General features: G+C 42.5%; 1 protein-coding gene across 2 annotated transcripts in view; it reads right to left on the bottom strand.

The window, feature by feature from the left end:
* Positions 1–15,543, bottom strand: part of SPEG (striated muscle enriched protein kinase) — a 151,977-nt gene that overhangs the window by 71,327 nt on the left and 65,107 nt on the right. The window contains exon 12 of one of the 2 annotated variants that reach the window (XM_075829144.1): positions 12,305–13,648. The exons of the other annotated variant lie outside the window; for it this stretch is intronic. Within the exon in view, the coding sequence (XP_075685259.1) occupies positions 13,635–13,648 (14 nt within the window). The 3' untranslated portion in view covers positions 12,305–13,634. Of the gene's footprint in view, positions 1–12,304; positions 13,649–15,543 lie in introns of those variants that run through there. 2 annotated transcript variants of the gene reach the window in all.

Genomic DNA, 15,543 nt, shown 5'->3' on the forward strand with positions numbered 1-15,543 from the left:
CTGAGAGCCCTCTACACAACTTCTATTCATCTCAATGGAGAATTAAAGTGGGCAACCTCCACCAATCAAAGTCCCATGAGCTGTCCTATTGACATGGCATAAAAGTCAAATTAGGAAAATCCTTTAATGAATGATGTGAATTTTATTTTTAATGCTGATCCTCAGCCAGTGATGATGTTCAAGGGTGGAAATTCTTTATAGCAATTGGAGCTCCATTTTTCTGATACAGAGCTCCAAATCTCCGGTATTTAAATGACAAAATTCTGTCTGCCTGCAGCCACCACAAGGGGGAGCGTGAGAGCAGACATTGTATACATTAAAGGGGTTAACCCATGAATAATTTTAATACCAAAGTTCTGAAACACTATTGGCAACTGCTTTAAAGTAATTTTCAGTGCTTCTAGCATAAAAAAAAGAAAAATATATTTTTCATAATATTTTGCTTCCATGTGTTCCCCTTGGTGAGGTTGCTAATCTGTGCTGCTGAGGGAAGTGTTCTGAGTAGAATCAGTCTCCATCCCCCTCTGGCAGCTTACATATATGGTACCTTCTTACTTCCTGTGCAGAATGAGTCTCCTCAGCTATACTGCCATGCTACTGCAGAGGCTTTGCTGCTTCCCTGACAAGCAGGGCGGAAAGTTATTTCTATTAGCTGCTCTGCAGTAAACAGAGTTTTACAGAGAACTGGCAGTGGGGAGAGTGACTGAGCATGCATGTTGTCCAGCTCTCATGTCAACTTTGAACACCAGGTGGCGCCATACTATGTAAGTGTCATAACTCTTTACTAGATTTTTTTTTAACATCATGTAAAAGACCAAACATTGTTCACTTTCCATAACTTATACAATGAATGATATTTATTGGTAGGACAATCCCTTTAAATTCATAAACAGAGTGAGCTCCCTCTAGTGGTGGCTGCAGGCAGACAGAATTATACAATTTACCTCTATGTCTAATTAGAGGATTTGGAGCTTTGTATCAGAAAAACAAAGTCCGTCCACTATAAAGATATATGAAGAAATTAATCAACACAGAATGCTGGACCTAAAAACGATACGATGATAAAATATGAACATTTACTATAAACTACTATATTGGCTTCTGAGGACCAGCATTGAAAACAGTGGCACTGACCGGTGGACAGTAAATGAATACAATTTATAACCAGCACGATACAATGGATACATATGGAGGAAACATGGCTTCTCCAAGGACGAGAATTATGGCCGGTGGTTTGGTTTCTCATATGTCAACTAAGTGTCAGTGTTTAGTCATCCCATCTAATCTTACCTGACTCCAGACCCTGGGTGTAAATGAGCCGGAGCCGGCGTCACTGTCACATCATTAATATGAGTAACACTGAATAAAGCAGCAAAACCTCCCTACACTCAGAGCATAGTAATGTAACCGGAGCCCTGCACCGCCGCCGCATACATTCTGTCCCCGCAGGCCGTATACAATCATCCTCCCCATATCAAACTGCATTACTCCCTCGTTAGAAAATTGTCTTCAAGGGGATGTCTACTTTAGAGAAATCATTTTCATATACTCTATTAGGGAATACTGGGGTAATAGAGGGGGGTCCTCTGTTCAGGATCCTCATCTCTTGGCAGGAGTGGAGAGCGGTTACATAGAGCGTCTCTCTCTCTGGAGGACCAGTCCTGTATTACGCAGACAACACATTGATATGAATGGAGACTGTGTAATACTTAATTTCCCCTGTAGAGGTGCTGCAGGGAAACTTAACACTTACTGCCAGGGTTCCCCACAGAGTACAGCTGATCGCTGGGGGTCCCAGCAGGAGGACACTTTGTGATCAGCTTATTGTCAAGGAATTATCCAAAGCGGAGAACCTCCTTAAATTTATCACCGTTACAAATGTATCCCTCATCCAAAAATGCCTAGTGAATAGAAACCTGCAAGATCCCTTAAGGCCTCATGCAGACGACCGTAATATTTATCCACAATTACGGATCCGTAATAGCGGATAAAATACTGATCCATTAATTTATTTCTATCGACCACGGACACCTTCCCGTATATATGTATGGCTGTGTGTCCGGGACGTAGAAATAACCTGCAAAAAATAGGATATGTCCTATTTTTCCATATACGGACTGTGCTCCTATACTTTTTTAATGTAATCACGGCCCGCAAATGCGGATGACACTCTGTGGTCCGCCCGCGGCCAAACCGTGCAGTATTTACGGACCATGTCATGTGCATGAGGCCTAAAGGACTGATGATAAAATATATTAAGACAAATGGATCAAATAAATAGATCTTTATTATGCACAAATCATAATCACAGCTGAGAAAAAGGCACTTTTAAGATAAAATAAACAAACAAAAGTTGGACGATGGACAGTGCAGGGTCAGGGGCAACAACCACTTCATAAGGGTTCAGACAATGAATATCTTGATGGGAATCAATAAACACGAATAAATATTGTGTCACTAAGGGTATGTGCACACACACTAATTACGTCCGTAATTGACAGACGTATTTCGGCCGCAAGTGCCGGACCGAACACAATGCAGGGAGCCGGGCTCCTAGCATCATACTTATGTACGATGCTAGGAGTCCCTGCCTCGCTGCAGGACAACTGTCCCGTACTTTAATCATGTTTTCAGTACGGGACAGTTGTCCTTCAGCGAGGCAGGGACTCCTAGCGTCGTACATAACTATGATGCTAGGAGCCCGGCTCCCTGCACTGTGTTCGGTCCGGGACTTGCGGCTGAAATACGTCCGTCAATTACGGACGTAATTAGTGTGTGTGCACATACCCTAACAGACGATTATTGCTGCAACCGAGCCAGTGAGACTGCCGGGGGGGGGGGGGGGGGGGTCGATGTTTGCCAGGGACAGGGCTAATAGGAGCTGGTAAAAAACACAATACACTGCAATACATTAGTATTGAAGTCTATTGTACAAGAGATTCAAAAGAAATAAAAAAGCAAATACACAAAAAGAAAAAAAAAAGTTAAGAAATAAAAATTGTCAGGAAGGGGTTAAAGAGTCTTTTTGGAGCTGTGATTAGGAGTTGTCCATAATGAAGATATTTATATGATCCATTTGGATACATTGTCTTGATATCAGTCCTATAAGAGATGTTGCAGGTTTCATGTGTTTTGTGGGACAACCCCACACCAAAATAAATCCACAGGATAGGGGATACATATGTGATTGCTGAGGGTCCAACCGCTGGAACCCCCAGAGACAAGGAGAACGGGGGACTGAAAGTCCTCCAAAGTGCTCCATGAGAAGCATGGGACTTCTTGGGTCTGTGTCCGGCTTGTGTGTCCGGCAGCCCCATAGAAATCCCCTGTTCTCCTTATCGCTGGGGGCCCCAGCGGTGAGACCCCCAGCAATCACACATGTATCCCCTATCCTGTGTATAAGGGATACATGTGTTTTGTGGGAGAACCCCTTTAGGTGTCTGGTTTCTTTTATAGGTTTTATAATTAGCAAACAAATGTTGAATAAATATTGGAGCTTCTCGTTCACTCCAGGGGGGTTTTCTTCTGGTTTTCTGTAAATAAAACGTAACACTTGTATAATAAAAAGTTCTGCAACTTTCTAATATAATTTGTGTTTCAATTCCTCATCATTTTCAAGTTCTGTGCTTGCGGTCAGTGAATGGGTACATTCTTGTTCACGCGCAAAAGGCTGAATAACTGTACAGACTGAATACTTCTGACAGCTGAGAGTTTGTTGCAATTGTATCCAGTCTAGACCATCCTCTGTGAGGTAAACCCAGCAACACAAATCTCTCTCCTGTAATGATAGTTTGTTTTAATGTATCAGTGCAGGTCAAATGTATCAATCTGGAGTCCCGATTGTTTAGCTCACAGAGGATTATCTAGACTGGATACAATTGTAGCAAATTCTTGGCTGTGATCTAAGTCTCTATGAGTTTTCAGCCTCAGAAAATAAAAATGGAAAACCCCTTATATCATTTTTGGGGGTGACACATCTGACGCTCCACGCTCTTCTGTCCCTGAACCTGCCACATCCGCTACAGCGCTATATAGAGAATATAATGGCTACTGCATCCCCCTCCCCCTAATCTTGATTTCGGGATCTCTTGATATTGACTTATTTTTTATGTATTTGGAGAGGTCAGGGGTCGGGTCCAGCAGACGTCTTCCTGTCCTCAATGTCATGTTAATCTTATAAACACAGAACATCAGTGAATATAATCCACAATTTGATCACAATGGACACAAAAAGACGAATCACAAAACGGATCACAGTGAATGTCGCAGCGGCGTCCGGAGAGTCTCGTAATCTTTATGTGAGTAATGACAGCAACACACGTTCCAAAAACAGGATTTTATTGGGACTACAAACAAAAAATAATAAATTTGAACAAAATTGTTTCATTTATTTTCTGAAAAAAAAAAGGAGGGTGGGGTTGTGAGGTCCAGGATTCAGATTGGCACAGAAAACGTTTGGTGATTGGATGCAGACGGTCGTATACGTTTTTCTGTGTGACCCTGTATTTAGATTGCTGGGCATTAGAGTTCACAATATGGAGTTATATGGAGTGTACTACAAAAGTGATGCTACCTGTATCCTAAGAGCTCCAAAGCCCCTGGTGCCCTTCACATAGCCATAGGCTCTCATTAAAAAATACTGACTTGAAGCCACCACTAGGGGGAGCTCACTACATATAGACTCCTCAATGGGAACTGTATAAATCCTTAGGCAGTGAGCTCCCCCTAGTGGTGCCCACTATTTTTTTTAATCTGGCTGTGGATGCTTCCGCTGATGGTGAGGTGGCAGGCACACCTATATGGCTGGGCACTTGGATTCAGGGCAGGGCTGGTAAGGGGTCACATGTGGCTTTATAGATCATAGCTGTTTTTTGTTTGTTTTTTCTTTACAACATTTCACAGCTTACATCTGCATCAAATTGTAACTCTGCAAATGTTTTGGTTTATTTCTCTGGTACAGGTCTGATGTTAGACTCCAGTCACATTCAAAGCTGCCTTTAGAATTATTTTGGTATCTGCAGTGAATTGTGGGAGCTCAGATGACATTGTGATAGAGCTACAGTGAGAATAAAACACAGATCTGAAGCAGAAGCCGTAGATTTTTGAATGCAGCTTTGGGTGTGAATAGAGTGTAAGATATGCTGTAACTCTAAATGAATACCAAATGTAAATGTAAGCTGTGAAATGTTGTAGAAAGTGAACTGTAGAACTATAAGCCAATTTCTTGTGCTCGTCACTTTAGGCCACACGTTGCCAGTCCTTTTCCGTGATAATACCCTATGTAATGTTATAATAGTGCCAATTGATCACACAGAACAGGTCGGGTATCTGAACCTTCTGTGAAATAAGCGGATTGTCTAGGCTGTTGTAGAAAATCAGATAGGTCTATAACATGGATGAGATTTCTTGCCCAGTCCTTCATACATACAGTGCACGTACTTTATTTTTCTAAGAAACCAACAGCAGCACAGATGAATTGCAGCGTTTTCCTAGTATACTTTATAAGGCTCTGAAGCTCAGTTTCTAAAGTACAGAGCCCCATACACATATATGTAAAAAAATATATATACCAATAGGGGGCACTCTGTATAAAGCTGTGTACGGTGTCTCTAAACATCACATTTATTGCACTATGTTTGACGTAAACCTCCTGACGTCATCCGTCACACACATAGGCCCGAAAAGGGCCAAAAGGACACCCATTTGTCCTCTGTTGGGCTAATGGAGCCCTATAGACACATTTGGGGTGTATGCCGGGAGCTTTCCTGATGTACAGGCTAAATGTAGGACATAAACGTGGTGTGCAGAGGGGCCTAAATGACCAGAATAGGAGCTGCATACAGATCGCCCCTTAGTGGCAACAACAGGTAATGGTGATTCATCCAAGTACAGTATGTGTTGGGAGGGGAAGGAGACACCGGAATGATGCTCTGGAGTAAAGAAATGGAGCACGGGAGCCTTATCAGGTATTTTAGAAAAACACTCCAAATCATTCATGCTGCTGGTTCCTTAATTAGTAGTGAGTGGTTCACGTTACAGCCAAACTTGGGCAAAGAAACTTTTTTGGGTGGACAGATTTGGCTGGACATGACAAAGATAAACAATGATCTCCCTAAAATGATGATCTGAAAGCTGCGCCCGGTGCAGGACAGAAGATATAGACTCGTCTTGTACTGTCTAAAGATCATTTCTAATGGTGCTCACTATGACTAGTGCCAGGGCGTAGCTATAGGGGGTGCAGAGGTAGCAGTTGCACTCGGGCCCGGTGGGTGTCCCATCTGCCACATGAGAAGACCCCAATATTATAGATGGCACATGATTGGTGGCGGGCCCTGATACTGGTTTTGGATTAGCGCGATTTATAGGTGCATTTGGTGGGCAGCTGCTGTGGTTCTGTTGGTTGGTTGGAAATATGGGGAGGGGTATTTGATGGTATAAGAGCGGTACATAGATGGAAGAATAGTTGGCCAAAAATTCACCAACCCAAACCGCTACATTTATAAAGCTATGCACTTGTGTAAAAGGTGATACCACCGGTCATCATAGGTTTTATAGGGTCTTTACTAAAAAATCATCTGCATGATAGAACCCTACAAACACTATTTAAAGAGGCTCTGTCACCAGATTCTCAAATCCCTATCTCCATATGTGATCGACGCTGCAATGTAGAGAACAGTAACGTTGTTTTTTTTAAAAAACGTTCATTTTTGGCCAAGTTATGAGCTATTTTATATATATGCAAATGAGCTTTGAAATGGACAAGTGAGCGTGGTTTTTTTCGTATGTCCAACTGGGCGTGTTTACTTGTTTTACTAACTGGGCGTTGTGAATAGAAGTGTATGATGCTGACAAATCAGTGATCAATCAGCATCATGCACTCCTCTCCATTCATTTACACAGCACATAGTGTTCTTACTAGAACGATGTGCAGCCACATACACAAGTGTCCTGATAATGAATACACATGACCTCCAGCCTGGACTATCATGTGTATTCACAATCCTGACACTTCTGAATCTTTTCTGTGAGATTTCCAGCAAGGGAAACTAAATCTCGTTTACCTCGTAATCTTGCGAGATTACGCACGGTTTGCTGGAATCTCACAGAAAAGATTCAGAAGTGTCAGGATTGTGAATACACATGATGTCCAGGCTGGAGGTCATGTGTATTCATTATCAGGACACTTGTGTATGTGGCTGCACATCGTTCTAGTAAGAACACTATGTGCTGTGTAAATGAATGGAGAGGAGTGCATGATGCTGATTGGTCACTGATTCGTCAGCATCATACACTTCTATTCACAACGCCCAGTTAAAAACACAATACACGCCCAGTTGGACATACGAAAAAAAACACGCCCAGTTGTCCATTTCAAAGCTCATTTGCATAAATATAAAATTGCTCATAATTTGGGCAAAAATCAACGTTTTTCCAAAAAAAAAACACGTTACTGTTATCTACATTGCGGCGCCGATCACATGCAATAGGAGATAGGGATTTGAGAATCTGGTGACAGAGCCTCTTTAACTGTTGTGACAGTTTGGACTCTAGATGGCGCTGTCCTGATTGAGTCTATATGATATTGCATTTTGACAAGGCAAAGCAAGATGATTGACAGCTGTCGTTCATATACCCAAAATGCAAAAGAGGCCTTTTATAGTCTTAGGTGGAGGGGCCCACATTAACCTGAAGAGAACGGTTCTAGATAACGAAGCAGGGTATACAGAGGTACAAAAAGTGCAAACATAGCAAGAAGGGCCCTAGGTTCTAGCTTTTGGATACCTGATCCCTGACTGGCCTCAAGAAAAAAATTTATATTGACTTCTAATAGTTGACGTTTCCGGTGTATTTACTCTGCAAGTACTTGAAAATGAATTAATTCAGACACTATGCTCATGAATGCAACTTAATGCTACCCTGTAATATTGATGTTTTTAACACAGGTCACCAGGACAAGGCTATTATTTGACTAGGGTATCTCTAAAGTTTAACTATTAGGTATAAATACACCAATAAAATATGCCCCTCAAAGCCAATCAGGGGGCCTGTAGAAATAAGCCCCACCCATGAGGGCTCTTCCTGTATCTAAGAAGCTACAAAAAAACATAGTTAGCCAACTCTCTTGAACTGAAGCCTGCTCAGCCAAAGGAGGGTGCACACGTTGAAAGGGCGTCCCACTAATAACCTGATCTAAAAAGTGCCTATTGCTTGGGTCAGGTTCCCTTCAATTGATGCTTTTGCTGATGACTTACAGAACAGTGGTATTAGTGGGTTTATAGATGACTATCATGTGCTAAGGAGGGAGCCTAGTTGGCACTGCCATAGCTACCAATTAAATGCCATGCTCTTCACTTAACACCAAATCAGGTGCTGTCTAACCCGGCATTGAAATATCGAATGATGAAAAATGAAAATAAAGCAGCCATTATTCTAAGCAGAAGGAACCTCGATGTCTATGGGGAACACATGGGGAATACATTGCTGCTATAAACCAGTCGTTTACAAACCTACAAGACTCAGCGAGACCTGCCACAACAGCTGAGGATCTACCCACTGTCTAGGCCTCCTCTTTGGTGCCATGACCCAAAATCCATGATAGCAGGGCTAGATTCACACGAGCGTGGGGAAAGTGCGGGTCCCGTTTTCACGGATCGCCATAGACTTGAGTCTATCGAGGGATCCGTGAAAATGGAACAAAATAGGACATGTTCTATTATTCAACGGATCCTTCACACGGTCCATTGAAACAACTGCCGTGTGAACGGCCCCATTGAAAAACATGAGTCCATGTGACGGCCGTCACGTGGACATATTCAACGCTCATGGGGATAAGGCCTTATAAGGACCGGATGTTGCCCGCTCCAGCCAGCCACCTTTTAAGTGTCATTTAAAAAAGATTGTCCTCCCTTTAACACCATAGGACCAAAATTCTGTGCTGAATAATTTCTTAATATAATGTTTATAGCAGTCAGAGCTCTGGTTTTCTGATACGGAGCTCCAAATCCTCTGCATAGATATAGAATCGAAAAGGCTGTCCTACGATTTAATATTAGGTTATGTTCACATGGCTTATTTTTAGCCGTTTTTCGGGCCGTGAACGCCTCAAATCATCTGCCCATTGATTTCAATGGGAAAAACGGCGTTCTGTTCCAACTCTCCGTTTTTATACGCAGCCGTATTGAAAAATGGCCGCGTACAAAAAGCCCGCAAAAAAGAAGTGCATGTCACTTCTTGAGCCGTTTTTCATTGACTCCATAGAAAAACAGCTCCAAAAACGGCCGAAAAAAACGCAGTGAAAAACATGAGTATCTTAAAAACGGCTGAAAATCAGGAGCTGTTTTCCCTTGAAAACAGCTCCGTATTTTCAGACGTTTTTTGTTAAGCGTGTGAACATACCCTCACATTTGTTTCTTAGATCAGTCAAGACAGAATTTTTTTTCAATTGGAATAATTTATAACAAATGTTTTTGCGACTAGATTTAGCCGTTACCAACTTGTTATGGCGCCCCCTGCTGTTTTTATTCCATCATTTTATCAGCGCACTAGAAGCGGCTTCTTTTTACCAGCACTTGTAGGTGGTAGTTCTACCTCATATGACCAGTGTTGGCGAGAAGCCGCTTCTAGGGCGCCAATTCTTATTGGCCGGCCCACTCAATAATAGGAATTACTCCGCCCCCCGTTTACAGCAGGATCCAGGCGGTGGGACTGCGCGATTGAGCATGTGCAGGGGTGTAGCTAAAGGCTCATGGGCACCAGTGCAAAAGTTCTTCTTGAGCCCCACCTCCTAAATTCTTCTCATGGCCGACAGCCCGCAGCTTTCAGCTGTATCGCTGGGTCTCCTAAGTGACCCAACAATGCAGCACTAGCAGCCAGGGGCGTCACTAAGGTCTTAAAGAGAACCTTTCACCTCCCCATACATGTGTATGAGTGCAGCATGTAATGGGGAGGGCTGCACAAACTCTGGAGCACTTCACATTTTTTTCCTACCCTCCTTCGTTATTTAGATATCAGTGCCGTAATATTTGGCGCCCAATATGTAAATAACCCCCTGAAGAGTCAATGGGGCGGTAATTGGCAAGGGGGCGTGTAACATCGCTGTGACACTGTCCAATCAGCTACGGACAGCATCACAGCAAGAGCAGGAGAGAGGAGAGGAGATATCTGTAACACTATGACCCTATAGCTATGGATAGGATTAGATATAGTGGCTCAGGAGACAGTATCACACATGATAGGATTAGATACAGCGGCTCAGCAGACAGTATCACACATGATAGGATTAGATACAGCGGCTCAGCAGACAGTATCACACATGATAGGCTTAGATATAGCGGCTCAGCAGACAGTATCACACATGATAGGCTTAGATATAGCGGCTCAGCAGACAGTATCACACATGATAGGATTTGATACAGTTGCTCGCTGACATTGCGGCTCCAGCGCTGGACCCAGGAAAGGTAAGAATAATAATTGTTTTGCTCTTTTATATCTTACTCATTTTTTTTTGTGTGTGTTTTTTTTTACAGGTTCGGTTGTTGGACTACGTCGGATTCGAGGACTACTTAGTTGACAGCGTTTTTTTTATTCTCAATAAAATGGTTAAAATAAATATTTCAATAAAATATTTTTTCTATGTCCTTGTTTTTTTTAAAACTTTATTACTACAGCTTAATGTTAGCCAGGGAAAAGGTTAACCTGCCATTACTACCCCGGTACCCACTGCCACCAGGGGTACCGGGAAGAGCCGGGTGTGATCCAGTACCCGACCATCTGTATAGACGGTGGGCACTGGGGCGGCCGCAGGCTGGTATTATTAGGCTGGGAAAGCCCAAAAACCGTGGCCCTTCCCACTCTGGTAATGCCAGGCTGCTGCAATTTTCTATCTGGCTGTTATGAATTGTTTTGTTTTTTTTTAAATTACGTGGTGTGTCCCCCATTTTTCATGACCAGCTAGATACAACACACCAGCAGCAGGCAGCGTTACCAGGGTGGGAAGGGACACTGTTTTTGGCCTTTCCCAGCCTAATAATAACAGCCTGTGGCCGCCCCAGTGCCCGACCATCACTACAGATGGTTCGGTACTGGATCACACTCGGCTCTTCCCGGTACCCCTGGTGGCAGTGGGAACCGGGGTAATGATGGGGGTTAGTGTTATCCTCTGCACCAGCTAACACTAAGCCCCGCCTTAGTAATGGATGCGGTCAATCAGCCAGCAGCTATTAATAAGGTGGTAGTAATGAAGTTTAAAAAATACAAATACACAGAAAAAAATATTTTATTGAAATAAAAAAAAAACACACAGCAGTCGTTAACCATTTTATTGAGAATAAAAAAAAGTGGTCATCAAAGTAGTCCTCGAATCCGATGTAGTCCAACGACTAAACCTGTAAAGAAACACAAACACGAAAAAAAAAACATTGGTAACACATGTGGTAGGCTTAGGTACATGGCCCATGTGTGATATTGTCTGTTAGATCCTGTATCTAAGCTTACCACAAGGTAGGTTTAGATACAAGGTTCAGCAGACAGTAAGGCCCTGTTCACACTGAGTTTTTGCCTCAAAATTCCATCAGATTTTGACCTGCCTGCACTCTCTTTGCCACGTTTTTTACAGCATTTTTCGGCCGTGGCCATTGAGCATCGCGGGCAAAAAACGCTGCGAAAACCGCTTTATCTGCCTTCCATTGATGTCAATGGGAGGTCAGAGGCGAAAAAGCCGAAGAAAGGACATGGCACTTGAAATCAATGGGAAAAGATTTTGGCCATTTGTTGGCGAGGTTTCCACGTCAAAAACGGCGCCAAAAAACTCAGTGTGAACTAGCCCTAATCTTATACAGTATAAGATTACTTTCTGCTGGGGCCCTGTATCTAAGCCTAAGATGCGGTATACTTAGATGCAGGGCCCATCAGACAGGATCACACATGGGCCATGTATCTAAGCCTACCATATGGTTGGCTTAAAGGGGTTGTCCAGTCCCTAAAAATTGATGGCCTATCCTCAGGATGGGCCATCAATATCAGATGGGTTGGGTCCGACTGCCGGGATCCCGCCAATCGGCTGTTTTGAAGGGGGTGCAGCGCTCGTACGAGCGCGGCTTCCCCTTCATTCGGTTCACTTGCTCACACTGAATCGCCAACACGCCGCGATTCAAAGTGTGAGCAAGTATTCGGAATGAAGGGGAAGCAGCGCAATGTATGAGCACTGCACCCCCTTCAAAACAGCCGATTGGCGGGGCTCCCGGCAGTTGGACCCCGACCCATCAGTTATTAATGGCCCATCCTGAGAATAGGCTTTATATTTTTAGGGACTGGACAACCCGGGCCCCAGCAGACTACTTACCCTACTCTTCGGCTCTGGCCACAGCGGAGGTCCTGACTCCATTCAGCGTCGGGACGTCATGCGCGGCGCACAGCATTGTGACGTCATGCCGCGAAGAGTTGTCAGAACCTCCGCTGCGCTCTATAACGAGGGTAAGTATACTATCAGCTACTATAGTAACAGGGGCCCCAGTTACTACAGTAACTTTTTATAGATGTGGAGTGGGGGGCCGCGGGCCCCCTGGCTTCGGGACCCAGTTGCAATTGCAACCGCTGCGACCCCTATAGTTACGCCACTGAGCATGTGCTAGAATCAGCACTGGACACACTAGAATGTTTTCTAGTACGAGCGCTGCGGCCCCCTCAAAACAGCTGATCGGTGGGGGTCCCGGGAGTCAGCCCCTGACCCATCAGCTATTGATGGCCTATCCTGAGGATAGGCCATTTATTTTTATTGGCTGGAAACCCCCTTTAAAAGTATACATTTCTGGCTGTCGGCCGCCACCATTAGGGGGAGCGTAGGAGCTTACTGTGTTATTTTTTAGTTCAATGTATAGCTAGTATGCAGTATACTCCTGAGCTCCCTCTAGTGGTGGCTGCAGATAGCCAGAATGATATCATTTATCTCTAGATCTATGTAAGGGATTTGGTGCTCTGGACCAGAAAAACTGAGCTCCACTATAAAGACATATGAAGAAATGAATCAGCGCAGAATGTTGGACCTAAAAATCACATGAGGATAAAAGGTGGAGATTCCCTTGAAATGTCAGGGTGACAAAATTAAAGCAAGCATCTAATTGTCTACCATGGAGATCATCAATATTGTTTTCACCAGATTATACACATGACTCTTCCCTCCTTATATGACTAGGGGGTTTTAAAGCCGTCACTGTGCTTTTTTTTTGGTGAAAACCGCCCTAATCCCTTAGCTCTGGAAAATAAGGAATTGTGGGAATTGTAGTTTGAAAACGTGGACTTTTACGGCAAAGGAAAATTTGGGGTAAGGGCGTCATTATTTTTGCAATAGTGTAACGAGGTGTACGAACAGTAAGAAGAGATTTATCATTAGAGGCTGGAGATGTGGAATTGCCATTTAGTGCAGTCCGTTATTCAGCGGCCTCTCAGGGTGAGTGTCAGTGACACAAGGAGACCTCCGCCATGTCTTTTTCTGCTCCGTCATATCTGTAAGAAGAGGTCTGTCCTGCTCCTATGCCTCCCCCTGGTGCAGCTGGGCCAGGACCCCTCTCCTCTCGGCACAATCCGTTTTTCTGGGGGTTGCAGCTTGGCTCCTGTGTTAGTTTGTTAGTGACAGGAGATTATCTGACTCGCCCTGTATACAGACAGAAACTGCAGTCAGCGTGCGGGCAAGCCAGCCATTCACAGCACAGGGGATACAGCGAGCAATGCCGGGGGGTGAGCAAAGCAAGTACATAGCACTAGATGTGTCAGCTTTTAAAGGGGATTTACAGGGAGAATTGATGAAAGTGGGTGCCCAGTTGTGGGCAGTGCTTACCTGCTATTTTTTCTTCAGTATTGATTTTTACCTGATCCTAGTCACAGCTTTGATCAGTGACTGTGGTTTATATCAAATGAGGAGAAAGAATTGATCCAGCGCTGATGATGGTATTAAAAGGGAGATGAGAGTCCCATGTTTATTGGAGAAAAGTAGTAAAATCGAACGGGAGACGCAGTCCCAAGATGCAAGTAGTCAGGGTTTGAACCTGAGCCTACGCGTTTCGAACGCGAGCTGCGTTCTTAATCATGGCAAGTAAGGTAATGACCGTGTGTCTGAGCTTTCTCTATAAGCTGGGCAATCAGGTGTTGTGATGAATATGCAAATATCAGTAATTAGTAAACCACGTCAGTTAAAGAATGACTGACGATCATCTGACAGGTAAGTAAAAACAAATTTTGATTGAATAAATGAATGACATATCCACACATTGACATTGTATATACATCTAGTGTATGATGTTGATACAATTTTATTGCAGAAATACAATATATAAAAGTAACTGCGGCATTGTTAATATTAAGTGAGCCCGTTTATAATTGTGTAGCTCATATGGGAAAATTGAGACACACGGCCCTGAAAATACTTGTGCATACATAAAAAACATTACATGTTGACAAATCATAACATAAAAAATGTTAGTATGTAGAAACAGTTAAAAAAGATAATGAAGAAAAGACGGATAATTGTATATTTCTATAGTGTGACGACCTGTTCAAGATCTGTAATTGTTCAAAAGAAATCTCTCGTTTGTAAACTTTGGTATATGTTGAAATAAATAATTTAATTATAATATGATACAAATATGTCAAAGTTATATCGTATTTGGATATTATAATGATCTAATATGCCAAATGAACAGAAACTTATGGTCTTTATATGATCTGTATTGAGGTAACAGTGTGGTATATTCTTGCGAATATGCTAAATGTTGAATGTTAAATATTGATCCTATTATGACAAGATCAAAAATACTAAAATATTGAGTTCAGAATGACCAACTGAGTCTGTTTCAGCAGAGGAGAAACATGACGTTGGACAAAAAATAGACACTAAGTCCCATAACTAACAACAGCCTGTGAGTGGAAAGCATATGTCCATATATACACCTGACAATCTATCTATATCGCAAGAGAAGAGTCTCTATGAAAAAACACCAATTGAGGTATAGATATGAACTGCACGTGATGATGGTATTGTTATATTAGCGTAAATAATTATTATAGTATAGTGCTAATGGAAAAAATATGCACTAACGCATCATGTGAAGTGTGAATTAAGTCTAATACTATGTATGGGTGGAATCCGTTTTTTTGATGAAAATACACCACTAGTAAATTGAACCAATTTTGAATAGACAGTAATATTAATGCAAATGTAAATATAAGAGGGAGTGTCACAATATCAGAATGAGAATAAAAGTGTAATTTCTGCAATGAGTTGTATCATAAAAGAAAAAATGATATGAGTAATTGTAAAAATTGTTTGCATATAAACGTGTATAATCCAATAATATAGGTCCGGTTTGGAGTGCGTCTATGTTCGTTTAATATGGAAACCGCTAAATATAAGATTGTGCATTTCAGGATAATATGACGTATATATAAGAAAAATATGTAAAGAGATATATAGCTGGTAGGACTTATAGGGCCTGAATATAATGTATCCTATATATATTGAAATGAAATAGAATGAACAATTAGGGCGGAAGA

This window comes from Rhinoderma darwinii, chromosome 6, assembly GCF_050947455.1.
Source record: "Rhinoderma darwinii isolate aRhiDar2 chromosome 6, aRhiDar2.hap1, whole genome shotgun sequence".
Lineage (NCBI taxonomy): Eukaryota > Metazoa > Chordata > Amphibia > Anura > Rhinodermatidae > Rhinoderma > Rhinoderma darwinii.